The 14,598-nt window shown below is 36.0% G+C and overlaps 3 protein-coding genes across 4 annotated transcripts; 1 reads left to right on the top strand and 2 right to left on the bottom strand.

The window, feature by feature from the left end:
* Positions 1–94: 94 nt before the first annotated feature.
* LOC104900585 (nudix hydrolase 15, mitochondrial) lies at positions 95–5,882 on the bottom strand. The gene is made up of 5 exons (XM_048634220.2): positions 5,334–5,882; positions 4,325–4,467; positions 2,168–2,287; positions 1,560–2,075; positions 95–689 (listed from the first exon to the last, which is right to left on the bottom strand). The coding sequence occupies exons 1-4, from the start codon at positions 5,782–5,784 to the stop codon at positions 1,851–1,853; spliced, it is 939 nt and encodes a 312-aa protein (XP_048490177.1). The 5' UTR covers positions 5,785–5,882; the 3' UTR covers positions 95–689; positions 1,560–1,850.
* Positions 5,883–9,113: 3,231 nt separating this feature from the next.
* Positions 9,114–9,827, top strand: LOC125492945 (uncharacterized). Its single transcript, XM_048635700.1, has one exon. The coding sequence runs from the start codon at positions 9,114–9,116 to the stop codon at positions 9,825–9,827; it is 714 nt and encodes a 237-aa protein (XP_048491657.1).
* Positions 9,828–11,373: 1,546 nt separating this feature from the next.
* LOC104900584 (magnesium-chelatase subunit ChlI, chloroplastic) lies at positions 11,374–13,566 on the bottom strand. Of its 2 annotated transcripts, none has more exons than XM_010688043.4 (3): positions 13,282–13,566; positions 13,064–13,185; positions 11,374–12,654 (listed from the first exon to the last, which is right to left on the bottom strand). In XM_010688043.4, the coding sequence occupies exons 1-3, from the start codon at positions 13,382–13,384 to the stop codon at positions 11,605–11,607; spliced, it is 1,275 nt and encodes a 424-aa protein (XP_010686345.1). In that variant the 5' UTR covers positions 13,385–13,566; the 3' UTR covers positions 11,374–11,604. The 2 variants fall into 2 exon arrangements, with proteins under 2 accessions (XP_010686345.1, XP_010686344.1); XM_010688042.4 differs by having other exon boundaries at positions 13,064–13,188; positions 13,282–13,565.
* Between the last annotated feature and the right edge of the window lie 1,032 nt (positions 13,567–14,598).

Raw genomic sequence — 14,598 nt, 5'->3', positions numbered from 1 at the left:
TTTTTTTTTTACAGAAAAGCTTATTTGTTTACAAAGAAGATACATTGGTGATTTGAAACTGTGAAGCTTATATACTAGGTGAATAAATTGAGAGTTTCAGATAATGGAAACTATTGAGATAAACATCGTAGGAAACACGAATTCAAGTTTACAGGATAACAGTTTCTATTAGTTACAATGCCTCTCTCATTTGAGATCAAGATCCTTGAAACATTTTTCACATTAACTAGGACTTGGTATACTGTCGATTCTCGTTCTCATTGAGGGCGAAACAGTTACATGCTTAAATAATGGAAGCTCAAGTTTAATTGATGAAAAATTCTCTCCTAACTAGGAGATCAGAAATCTCTTCATTTTAGCAGTACTTGGTATCAGCAGCCGAAATACATCTATGTCATAAAGCGGGTAAAACCCATTGAGGATATCTGGCATTTATGCTGATCAAAACAAGCTCTCTCCCCTATCCATGAGCTTGGAGGATTACTGGACCATTAACAGTTGCGTAGCATAAAATGATGTTGAAAGCTTGTGGACATGAAGCTGTCAGTTTAACTCTAATTGTGTCCTGAAGAGCTCAGCTTGCTGGTAAGAATAACCACCGCACCGACAGGTGAAGGAATCTTGCTGCAGCAAGTGACCCGCGAGAGTAACTCCACTCACCATGTTGTTACATCACCTGCCACCTAAATCTAATGGAAAAAAACAGTGCAATATTAGTTATGACTAAAGCAGTCAGGATCCAAAAATACAGTACACATATCTTTTTTTTGGGATCTACGCTATGCTTGTGAATTTTTTTTTTAGGATCCACGGTACTATGTGAAATTGCAGATTCCCGATAAAAGAACCAAAAAGAACAAAATGATCAAGAGATAACAGCTTACTGGAAATTATTCACTTGTGTCTGAAGGAAAGAAGCAACAAATTCAACATGAAAGGACTCGACCAAAACCTAGTAGTCATTTCCCTTTCAACAACAAAGTACAAGTTAACCTCGTAGTTTTTTTATAATGAAGAAGTCATGTCATAACCACCTGGTTAGGAAGCATTCTTTTAACTTTGTAGAAATCATTTTCAAGAAAAATAAGTTCAGATAATTTTAAATAAGTTGCAATAAGCTCTGAAAGTTCCAATAAGTTATAAACTACGTGTCAATTAGTTTAGAAAAGTTCCAATAAGTTCAGATATGTTCAGCAAAAAAAAGGTGAAGCAAACATGCCTTAGAAGTGATTGAAAATAAAGACAGACCAAGTTTCAGCATAATGATTTCGGACATTTAAGAGATCAAATTAGCAAGAGAAATGACATGAAAAGATTCCTGAAACACTCATAATCAGTATGAAAAGGGACTAGGGCAAAGCAAAATACCCATTTCCCTTTCAGTAATAAAGTACACAGAAATCTCATATTCCAGTATCCTCTATTTGACGAGGAAGTCATGTCATAGTGACCTTGTTAGAAGTGATTAAATATTAAGACAGAAAAAGCTAGAATTTTTTCAATATAATGAAAACTGAAATTTTCATGGAACACAAAAGTAAGAGAAGTAGAGAACTGACCTTCAAAGATTCTTGAAATGCACAGGTGGTGTCATACACGTCACGACCCCTAAATGTTGAAGTTCCTTTCACAGAATTTTGAGCCAAGCTGGCGAACATATTCTAAGAGCATGTTTTACCAATTGCTTTACTGAAAGAAAAAATAACTGACACATCCAAAGTAGAACTACAAGAAATTCATTATTGCTTTCAGCTACTATTAATACATCCACATTTATATATGTACACTCCAGTGTTCTACTGTGCACAGAATGAGCTGCAAGTAGAGCTGAAAAAAAATCTTCATTCAATTCAACGCATAACAGTATCTTTATCAACATTTCTGGGAATCTTGAATTTGGGACTCTGCTCAAGGAAAGGTGGTGGTCTCTGATAAACAACTGATGCAGCTCGAATCAGGATCCCAGCAGTTAGACCCCATATCAGATACTTTTTGTTATCTGTTTCATAATCAAAATAGTGAATCAAGTACTTATATCCCATCCACTCTCTTTCCTCTGCTCTTCGATTTTCATCCTGTATCAACATTGCAATTTAATTATGTCAAAATAAGAAGGCACGATAAAACTTGTATAGTGAAGGAAGACCTGGAGATCAAAGAGTGTAACCTTGATGAACATTTCCAAGGGTGCATCAAATACTGATTCAACTTCTGCAGGGTTTGGAACTGGCTTAAATGCATCCTTATCAGACAGTAACCCGATTACCGGTATCACCTTCAAAATATGCTGCACATATAACATGATTTATGTTATCTTAAGCTGGTTCAGAGATTACGTTATCTTCCTGCATCTAGAAGTGAATACTTAAGATAGTAGCTGATATCTGGGTCTAGTTATAAGGGAATAACAAAAGCTCAAGGCTTCTTTGCCACACTAATCAAAATATAGCAAAACATAAGGGCGTATTATGCATGGATTATACAAAGCAAAACAAGACAAAAGATACAGGGTACTGCCAAAATGAGCAAAAAATTATCTATATTTGGGCTTAAAAGCAAGAAGAGACCTTGAAGAACATGTTGCACAGAGGATACAGCTGAAGGTAAATGGTTTCAGCTGTGTCAGGACAAACTATCTCCTAAAAAACCTCTAAAGAACTCCAAACCCTGACCCCCAAACATTATAAGCTGAGAGCTCAATTAGCCAGCATTTTTGTGATATTCTAATCAGTGAACTGATTAAGCAAACGCTACTGATGATACCAAAAGAAGCAGCAACCACGCATTTGTAGAATAATGGACTTAACAAATTATTGTGGATATATATTAACCGACATACGACAAAAATTTCACATTATTAAGTTAAGTTCAACATTAACTTCCAGTGGACTTTAGAATGAGAGAGCAAGTTGAATTGTTGAAAAGTGAACATCTTTCTGAAACAAGCCTCTCGAACACAGATTAGAAATTTTTTGCTCTCTAACTATTAAGTCAAAGACACTACAAAGAGGGATATTCTTTATCCAATTAGTATTTGTATTGCATTAACCGGCATGTGTAGCATGGAGGGGTATCATCATGAAGAACTTCCCTACATTCTAATTAGATCCTCTAAAATCTAAATTGACATCTCAAGCAACCAATAGTAGAAGTGGTTTCCTTTTGGTATTGTGGTAACTATAATCTGGTCAGTGCTGAGCTACTGGGTTAGAGTAATTTCAAATTATTACTGGTGGGTCCTGAACCCCTATGGCATAAGTTACACACATCAATGATGGGAGATGGATTTCCACAAACTCTCAAGACAATCCCTCCATGTTCCAGGCTTCCCTGACAGAATCTTCTAGGAAAATTATACTGAACATGGTTCTTTAAATCAAGTTGGATGGATGTATCTACTCACGGATACATCCATAATTGTAAATCTATTTGTGAAGCAACTTTGCCTCCCACAGCTTGAAAAGTATATATGGTAGTACATTTGGTTGTTTTCTACGGCCTGATACTGTGAACTAACTTAATGTTGGGCAATGTTCCTTGATCCAAGAAAGGAGCAGTATGCAGATCATTGTCTCATGTCATCAAAGAGTGGTGATTTGGGATAACAAAATGAATTTCATTGGGTTACACTCTCACATTAACATTTTCAAGAAGAAGACTTATGGGTACATAGAAAATCTAGATTTCGGTCTTCTCCTTGTCATTGCAGATTCTGTTCCATTAAAAAGACCCGTGTATAATTTACAAGCTAAAAGCTTGTGAAAGATGAACAATTGAGTGATTGCATGCCAACTTGGTCTTTCATTAGAGTGCTGTAGCAAAAAGTATCATTTTTTTATAACCTACAATATATTCAATAACATGTAGACTTAATAATAATCAACTTGGCCACTTGGGCATACACAAGATGGGTTATGGTAAATGGCCATCACTAAAGCAGCAGAGAGAATTCCCACTTGCAAAGCATTTACACTTTAATTCACCACTGACAAGCTTTCATATCGTAGGTTGATTAAAATAGCTTTCCATGACGAAGCATAACAGGGATTATAACCAGGCAGCAAGCTATGTACACTAATTCTAGTCAAAACCAGAAAAAATACAAATCTTTCCATCCAAAATTATTGTCATCATGACAGTGTTATTGAACAAGCAACGCCGCAACTAAATCAGGATTCAGGATAGAGGAAGTATACATATATCCAAACAAACTAACCCTATAAAAAAGATTTGTATACCTATATGGCTATATCTGCAGGGACAAGTTGTAAAGCTCTCACTATCTGCAATTCAGTTAACCAACAAATTGGTTTGTATTACATACCTTAGACAAAAATGGCTCAAGAACAGTCACAACATTCACTAATGATGGATCCAATCCAATCTCCTCCTTAGCTTCCCTTGTCGCGGTTTCTGCATCATCCTTGTCACCCTCCTCAGCTTTCCCACCAGGCAATGCCACTTCCCCTGAAATCAAAGACCAGAAAAGTACTTCACTTTAGCCTATATAACACAATTTTACACATTCAACAATCTGTATTTAACAAAACTTATATAACCATCAATACGCAAATCGAAGCGAAACACAAGCACATAATAGATTTACCAAATCTCAAAGTTCATAAAGCTCAGATAGATCATCAACACTATGCCAAAATCTCCCCAGGACAAAGAATTCACATTCAACAATCAACCATTTCTACTTAACTCCATATCAAAAGTTTGGTTATGAAATATCCACATTAAACAATGCACATTCCACAATCTACCATCTCAACAGTCCACATTCAACAATCAAAAAATCATTACATCAATTCTCAAAATTCATAACGGTCAGATACATCATCAGATATTATTCAGATACAATACCATTACACCAAAAGTAAGCCAACAGTCCACATTCCACAACCACTGAGATAGATAACAACATGAAGAAAAAACTGGTAACAAATTTCATAACCAACACACAGAAACACCAAATTAGCATACTTGGATTAAACAACATAAACGTATAAAAACACCCCACATGACAAAGTAATTAAAATAACAAATTTCTTCTAGTAAAAACCAAAATTAAAATTTAAAGATGTCAAAATCCACAATAATAAAATTAATCAAAATAACCAAAAGAAAAGCAAGTATTAAAAAAATATGTTTCTTTTCACTCACAACTATTTGTCCATTTGGGTCCGCGGATGCATATTTTAATTACTGATGATAAAAAATTACAAAAAGTAGAATACACATTGAGACAAATCTACAATATTTCACATAAAAAATGTCCGAGTTTGTAAATAGTGTAAAAGTAAAACCGTACTAGAAAATTAACCAACCAGAGTGAGTTGAAAGCTTAGAAGATCGTTTAGTAAGAATAACTCTAAGATTTCCATGATGATCTTGAAAAAGACAAATAAGAACAGCAGCTCTTTTAGGCTTAAATCTTTCTTCCATCTTAAATTCTCGAACTTTTTCCAAATTTTGACCAATTGGGTTAGAAGATTCAGCAAAACCCACTTGTGCAACCACTTTTCCTGTCTCTTCTTCGATGTCATCAGCATCATCATCGATTTGAGGTGGTGGTTTGTAGAGGCGGAGTTGCTGAGCTAAAGCTGCAAGTTTTAGAGAGGAAGAAGAAATGGGGGAATTCATGATGAGAGAGAAAGTTGATGTTGATGATGATGATGGTGATGATGATGGTTGGGGGATGATTAGTGGGTGTTTGATGGAAGTGGGTATGTGCAGGTGAGAAAGTGATGGTAGTTTTCGAAGAATTGATGAGAACATGGGGTTGAGAGAATGAAGATGGTTGGTTTTAATGGAGGTGGAGTGTGTTCATCTTTTTTTGGTACACTCCTTGTTTTGTCCCTTGGATTTTTTGGTTGAATTCCTAGTTCTATTGGGGAAAGAATAGGGGTCTTAATAAGAAGAATAGATGGCTCGCAAACTATTCGAGTTCGGTTTGAGATTTTCTAAAGTCGAGCATAATAAAGTGTGATTCTTGAACATGCTCGAAATATGTTTTAATTAAATAATTTTCCATGTTATAGAAATCAAATGAAAAAGTATACTTAAATTGTGAATAATATTTGTAAAAAACTAAAAAATGTAGTTTAAACCTATATATATATATATATATATATATATATATATATATATATATATATATATATATAACTTAGGTTGAGTTTTAAGGAAAATTGAAATAGAACATCTAAGCTCGAGATCGGCTCGAGTATGACTAAAAGTGTTACGAGCCGAGCGACCAACCTCAGGCTCGATCTCGGTTCGGCTCGTTAATATTCCTAGTCAAGAATACGTCAATTTTTGGATGGTCTGCTCAAAATAAGTTATTAGGTTTTATAATTGAATTGTGGTGTTATTTATAGCAGGTGGGTAAGTGAGTTACCCAATAAGAATTCAAGTGTGTTGTTGTGGTGGTTGAGATTGGTCAATGGCGTTATGGAGGTGGGTGGGGCGGTTTCGCTAAGGATGGAGTGAAGGAAGAGGGTGATATAGAGGAAGAGAAAGACAGTAGAATGTTTTCTCTTTGTCAAGGTGGCACATGAGTAACATCGCCCACCCTTAATATCTTGTACCGCTTGTTTTGTGGTGTGGAGGGTCTTGTGGTGGTGGAAGGGTTGGTTTTCTGATAGGTGGTGGAGTGTTTTCGTGGATGGTGGAAGGTTTTTGGGGAGGTGGGGCTCGGGTTTCGTGGGTGGCGTTAGTGTTTACAGGGAGTTGGGACCGGGGTTTCATGGGTGGGGCGGTCAGTAGTGGGGCTGGTGTTTACGGGGTGGTTGGGGGTTTCACAGGTAGTGGTGACTTGTTATTTAGATCGTAGGTCATTTAAAGCATAAAGTAGGTACCCCCAAAAACTTTACTCTTAAACAACTTTTCTTTTATATTGTTGACGATATACTAATTAATGTTGTATGATAAATGACAAATGTGGTAAAAAAATCAAAGAGATACTAATATTGTATAAAAATGACAAATATTGAATAAAGAAAAGTGTTGTATAAAAAATATAATGTTGATTGTCGTTTCATTGGAACCAATTTTTTTTCCTCCCTCATTGGAACTAGGCAAAACTTTGAATTATTGCTAAACTTCAATGAATTGCACAAACTAGGAATGTTGCATTGTCGATATGTTATTTTGCTTACGTTAAAAAAAATTCGAAGTTCTAAAAATTAATATTGGATTTTTTTTTGGGGGTACCTTCACTTGTAATTGAGTGTTTTCACTCGAACCTTATTTTGTTGAGCGAAAATTTCTTTCTATTTGCCTTTGTTTGGTTTGAAAAGTTAGTCAACAATTTTTAAATGGTAGAAAATTAGTTTTAAGAATGAAAAACATTTTCATTCCTAAAGAAAAAGAAAGCACATTTTTTTCCTAAAAAAAATGGAACCTAACCTTGATTTTTTTAATTTTTTTTTTTGAATAGGACAGATAATTGATCCGAAAACCAACCTTTATTAGACTGAATACAAGAGTAAACAGTCCGGAGTTAAGGAACCTAATCTTGATGGAGGCTTGAAACTTGAAAGTGGTCATCCCTCCTCATGTAAAAGAGATATTTTTTTCTGACAGGATGTAAAAGCAAACTAAAACTAGAGCAAATACTACCAAACATTATTAGTAGTACTTGCACATTAGCACTAACATAACATGCGGGAGAGTCAGACTCAGAGCCCCACTAAAACTATCAATTAGCTCGCAACAACGTACCACAAAACTAATAACCTCTCTAGCTAAAGTTGCAATTTGGTCCTCCCTCCAATACCATTATTCATTATAAACTTGACAAACAATAAATCAAAAAGACCATATAGACTATAGTTCCATATCTAGAGACTATATGCATCCATGGTGCGGGTGCATGCAGCTCACTATGTTCTGAACTCAATCGCACAGTGTCGAGCATCCGCGCCTAGCTCCGATCCTGCAGCAATATCTTGGCTGTATGTGCATAAACTTAGTACCACTTGTGACATATAAATATAATGATAAGCTCCGATACATTATATACATTCAATAAGTTAAAAGTGTGCAACAATATAACGTCTGATGCGCAGGAAATTATCAATCTTCTTCATTATAGGAAGTAAGGACAGGCAATTGGTTTTCCAGCTGTTAGAAAGTCCTTCTCTATCTCTCTTCAACCCTATTCATTCCTTGCGACGACACGCGTGCTGTAGAGATAATCTTCATCCTTAAGGAGATGAACAAAGGACAATTCATTCACATGGTGTTGGTGGTTCATGTCTTTATCATAGGTACCTTGGAATCTCCCTTTAATCACACCAATTTTGCTCTAACTAAAGTTAAAGCATGACAGTGAACAATACTTGTTTTCTTTTGGGTTGTGGATTGCTGATTGATCTAACGAAACTGACTCGTATATCGTTCTTCGATCTAAGTTAATTAATCATACAAATAAACTACATCTCCATATTACATTATCTAAGTTTTGACTTGAGCTAAAATTTAGAGGGACTAATATCGAATCAACTCAAACTAGCTCGAATCACATAGAATCACGGCTTAGTACTCGAGTGACACAAACTTAATTGACGTATATTAAACCCCATCTATTTGCCAACTGTAGTTGTGCATTAAAAGAAACCAAGATAAATTGAGAGAACGCAATAGGAGATAGTACTAAAAGTAAATTCAGCCATCTTTTGGTACTCCTTTAAAGTAGCAGGTGTAAAATAAAAGAATGCAGTAATCACTAATCAGAATCAGTTCTGTCACTTCAGTATGACCCAGAAAGGACTTCTGTTGCACTTTCCACATCAGAAAGCGTAATTCCGTAAGTTTAGTAACTCAATATGACAAGCCCATGTCACATGAATGCTTCAATTCCAAGCTTGCATGAAAATGGACTACTCAAAGAGGAAGGTACAAGGTACTAAGTCACTGATCTTTGCCTTTAATAGTGTGGGCTTAAACAATTTCCTGTCAGATATTTCAGATAGAACTGTGTCATGTTAACTAATCATAGTTCCTCTACTACAGCCACTATATTCTAGGAGATTTTAACATTGCTCAATTTTGAGATGAGTGCAGCACAAAAGTAGGTTGAAGTGCAAGCAAAACATACGATGATGAGAGGATCAGCAAAAAAAGCTCGACACAATAAAGTTTACACTGCCAAAGGTCCGAGAGACAGAAGGGTTCGGTTGTCTGCAGATATTGCTATCCAATTCTATGATGTCCAAGATCGACTTGGCTATGAACGTGCTACTGAGGCAGTTGATTGGCTCATGAGTAAGGCACGAGGTTCAATCGATAAACTCTTTGAGACCTCTTCCCAACAGTTAGAACACCTTACTAACTTAGGTGCTCAAAACAGCAACACTTTCCACGGTGATTATCTTGTAGAAAGTAGTATGTCAGGTAGAGAAGACTATGGAGTGGCCAGTTTCCACCACAATTGTACTACGGATGGTTCGATGTTCTTCCCATGCTATCATATGGAAAATGGGTCACAAGATCAATGTAATGCTGATCATTCAAGTTTCTCAGCAAGCCCCTGCTTACGGTGCTTAGAACGTAGCAGGATCTCTTATTTTCAGCAGATAGATGATGGTAAGGGTCAGATTCCAAGGATGTTTATGTTCAACTCCAAATTGAGTTTGAAGAACGAAGAGCACCCATTTCTGTCAAATTCCGTACCATTGTTTCTGCAGCCTTCAGAAATCAAGCATTATAACGATCTATCTTCGGTTCATATACCAAGTGATCCTGATCTCAGTCTTTGCCTTCCTGCCAACTGCTTATCAAGCTTCCATGATTCTGAACAGTATACCACTATCTGATGAAGTTATCTCAAACTCGAATTCTTAGATATTAGGACCAGAGATTTCCACTCCTTTTATTCAATCCTGTTCCTTTTTTCCTATTCTCTCTTCACTTTGTTTTTGAGTGAGTTTATCCTGATTTCAGAAAAATTTAGCCTTCTTGCTTTGAATTTCTTTACCCCTTTCTTTTTTGAGGTAAAATTACATTCCATTATCTGTAATATTAGCTGTTTCTTGATTATATATTATGAATATGTTTAGAGAAATAAACCTTGTACTATAAGATCTTTTATATCAGCTAGAAGATAGAGAGATGCAGATAAAGTTCTACTCCTGAGTCCTAGCATATGATACTACATTTGATGCTTCATTTGAGATAAATTAACCAGTTCACCCCAACCTGCAACACATAATGGACTACATGATGTAATGGAAGTCATGAAAATCTAGAACAATGCTGGAATTTGCTGATACGATTCACGAATATCTTCATATCGAACACTATGGCACATTTTGTAGATGCAAAATATAATGATGAAGTAACGCACAGCAAAAAAAACATTTTTCCCATGACTAGTGAAGAGAAAAAGTGGTTATATATAGCTTCCTATCTACCACTGAAAAACCGATTTTCTCCCGCTCTTAGAAACATGTGTGTTTTATTTTAATTATTGTGTAAAGAGCTACAAAGGTCAAAGGGTAGTAATGTAGACGAGATCCGATCCCATATTTTGGAAAGTGATGAACACATTGTGATGTAGAAACATAGTTATTGACTTAACTGGATATTTCGACCTCTTTGAACTAATAGAAATCAGTTGAATCCCAAGACCATCATCTTCGGTGCAATTTCCCCACTCATAAATATATTACTCCATCGACAGGAAACTTTCTCCTCTTTCAATGTGCGATCCCAAGGATTGCGTTCAGGAGATTGACAATTGCTACAACTGAAATAAGTTCTTGGGCTGATCATGTCCTAGCTTCAATTTCCAGGTGTGACTATTATCATACAAAATTATGCTTGCTAATAACAAAAACTGAGAACTACAAAAGGTGGGATTCAATCCTAGAGGCTGGGTACAAACTTTTACGAACTAAACTAGTTAGAATTTTAAATGAGAGTTATACTTCTATGATGCAAGGCATATTGTGCGTGTATGGAGAGCCACTTAACACTCAGATGTAGCTGGATTTGGAATCTTCGGTACCACTCCGTAACACTTTACAGACTAAGCTAGCTAACATCCACAATACCATTAATTTTTGCTATTATGTTGCATCCTCATATCATAGCATGTAAACATATATTTGTTGTATTAAAATGGCCAATGGGGAGGTCATAACTGATAAGTGCAATCTTTTTCTTTCAACTTTGTAGTGCATTATTAGTAAAAAACCCAAACATATGCGTCAAGGGGGGACGGGGGACAAGGAAGAAGAAGAAGAAGAAGAGGCAAACAACATCTAAGAAGGGTAAGTGAACTTCAATAAAAGGCTTGTATATAATGATACTTGGAGCCAACATTTTAAGCCAAGGAAACATTTGAGAACAAAAGCAATATATCCGAGTTATCCTCATGTATTCATTTACTGGGCAAAACAATCAATCAACCCTTTCCAAATCACAAGGTAATTCTAGATTTCCGAATGTATTTCGATTGATAATATTACAGTTCTCGATATTTCACTCAAGTCAGAAATCGTGTGTACTAAGAAGGACGGATTTACCAGCCGAAGACAAAATTTAATGACATAGAATTATGGCAGAAAGAAGTGATATGATATGCATCCTTCAGCCAAATACTTCATAAAATTTCTCAATAACGAGTAAACCAGAATCAATTGACTCCAAAGGATCTTTCCTTAGTCGATGTCTTAGGCAGTTGGGAATAACAGTAGCAATATCCTCAGTAGTCACCTTATCTCTACCCTTGAGAGCAGCCAAAGCCTTTGCTGCTCTATTTGTCACTATGTCACCTCTCAAACCATCAACATTCAACTCAGCACAGACCTTGGAGATTTTAACACGGAGTTCGTGATCGATTTGAACCGAAGAAAGCATACTCCTAGCAGATGATATCTGGGTTGTTAGCTTTTCCTGCTCCTCCTTGTAAGAACTCCGGAATTCTTTAGGATTTTTATCAAAGCTACCCCTCTCCTCCACAATTTTAACTCTAAGCTCAGCATCTTTTACGGTTCCAACTTGAGCATGCATCCCAAAACGATCAAGTAATTGAGGTCTAAGCTCTCCTTCCTCAGGGTTACCCGAGCCAATCAAAATAAACCGAGCAGGATGTGAAATTGAAATTCCCTCCCTTTCCACAGTGTTCCACCCTGAAGCTGCAGAATCCAAAAGAACATCCACCAAGTGGTCATCCAAAAGATTAACCTCATCAACATACAGAATTCCTCGATTAGCCTTAGCAAGAAGTCCCGGCTCAAATGCCTTGATACCCTCAGTTAAAGCCTTCTCAATGTCGATGGTTCCACAAACCCTATCCTCAGTAGCACCTAGAGGCAAATCAACCATATTGATTTTAGTCATCACAACAGATATATCTTCTCCTCTTAGGGCCTTTTCTCTAACTTCTACTCCCATTAACTCGGGATCTTCAGGGTCTGAGTTAAAAGGATCTCCGGCAACAACCTTGATCTCAGGGAGCAAATCTGTCAATGACCTAACAGTAGTGGATTTCCCAGTACCCCTGTCACCCATGATCATCACACCACCAATCTTAGGGTCTATAACATTTAACAGAAGGCAAAGTTTCATCTCATCTTGCCCAACTATAGCCGCAAACGGAAAAACTGGTCTTTGGCTTTCTGTTGCAACCTTTGGAGCCTAAATTACAAACACCATTCAAAGTTTCACCAAACAGTCGGTCGTCAAGAAAACAAAAATGCAGTTTTACAGCAAATAACTGATTAATCAAATTATACATTCCCAAATACTTTAAACAACATCAACAATCTTAATAAAGAGATTCCACATTTATCCATACAATTCAATAAGTGGGTTATATCTCACTAAAAGAAAACTAAACATTCAAATCACACTTTCATCAGATAATTTCATTTTATCTAAATTACAATTTGATTAAATTCCAATGACAGAATATTCAAGGCACCCTACTAAAAATTAAAAAGAGAAAACCAAGAATAACTAAAGAGCAAATTTAAGCTACTGGGTTATTCTCATAAATAACAAATATAATCAAATTTCAAACTTTGGAACAATATAAAAAGCATACCTTTTCAGTAGCATTAATTTCGGTTGCAACATTAGAAATGGAAAATTGTAACTGAGACCTACTCTTCTTCACAGGAATCCCAATTCCACCATAGAATTTTCTCCAATTAAACTTCCCTGAAACTACTGTAAAACAAAAACTCCAACATTAAAGAAAAAGAACCCAAATTTATTTTTCTATAAAATCACAGAAATAATGAAGAGAAAGAGAAAAATTACCAGGGTTAGTAGAAATGGTGAAAGATGAGAGTTTGGGGGAGGAAGAAGAAAGAGTGCGAGAAGAAAAGAAGGTGGTAGAAGAAGATCCGAGTAATCCAGCCATAGTAGAAGAAGAAAGATAGTGCAGCAACAAAGGAGTGGAGCAGAGTAGAGTGTCTATGTCAATGGCTAAAGCATGAACATCAAATGCAGTTTTGGTTTATTGGTTAGGCTTGGGTTGAGTTAGGATAAGGGGATAGATTTTGGTTTTGTCTGTCTGGTCTCATGTTGGTACACATCCTACCTTCTTTGTTTTCCTTTTCATTTCGTTTCTTTTGAATGGGTGGTAAGTGGTAAGTGGTAAGTGGTAACTCTAACATCGATCGTTTTTCGAGTATGGTCGAACTATTTTAAAAAGTCTTAAAGTTTATTAAGTTGGGAGAGTTTTAATTTTGTAGAGTTTATCTTAAAATGATCTTCTATTTAAGTTGAATTATTAAGCTGGTTAAAATATAGTATAATTAACTTAACCAGTTAACGTTTCTTTTATTTAATTTTGTTATAATTTGTTCTCTTTACTCGTTTCGTACCTAGCAAAGCCACTTGCAAAAAAGATTAATTATTAAAAAAAGAGAGTTCAAATGGTCAATAAAATTATGCTACGTAACACTTTGAACCGATTTCACGAATTGATCTAGGTTGAGGATTGTGTTTGTGTTTTGAGAAGATACTCTTCAAAATTGAAATAGTTCAGGTTAATCAAAAGTTAAAATATTATTTAAAGCAAATTGAATATAATTTAGGTTTTGTGGTATTGAATTTTCTTTCTTGAGGTTAGCAAAAGTTACATAAGGATTCCTTCCTCCCAAGGTTTAACATGTGTTCGTAAATAATTGAAGCAGGAATGCACTATCCAAATGTTGTATGAATATATGAAACCAGCGTAGATGAACAACATTGACCATCCAATCAATTGATATGTTAGCATCTTGAAACATGTATTTGGTGGAGCAATTCTTAAAATGTTGGAGGAGAATGGATGTCTTTGACAATACTTGCAAGTTTCAAGGGGATTCAGGTTTGAACGACGATGTTGATGATAAAACGATTGTCTCTTTCATATATGATGTTTGTGATCATTTTTTCATGAGCTAGACAGATACCTTTCTGAAAGGCTGACAGTTCGTCAAAAAAGCAAAAAACGAGAATATTCAATGCCGAAAAAAGTGACTTTTTAAAACACCACACACGCCGAAAACACCACCCCTACCGCCGAAAACCCCACCCACCCCTCGAAAATCCCACCCGCCGGAAACCCAGTCGCGCGACTGCAAGGGA

Source organism: Beta vulgaris, chromosome 8, assembly GCF_026745355.1.
Source record: "Beta vulgaris subsp. vulgaris cultivar EL10 chromosome 8, EL10.2, whole genome shotgun sequence".
Classification (NCBI taxonomy): Eukaryota; Viridiplantae; Streptophyta; class Magnoliopsida; order Caryophyllales; family Amaranthaceae; genus Beta; species Beta vulgaris.
This window is presented reverse-complemented; position numbering and strand designations above follow the sequence as displayed.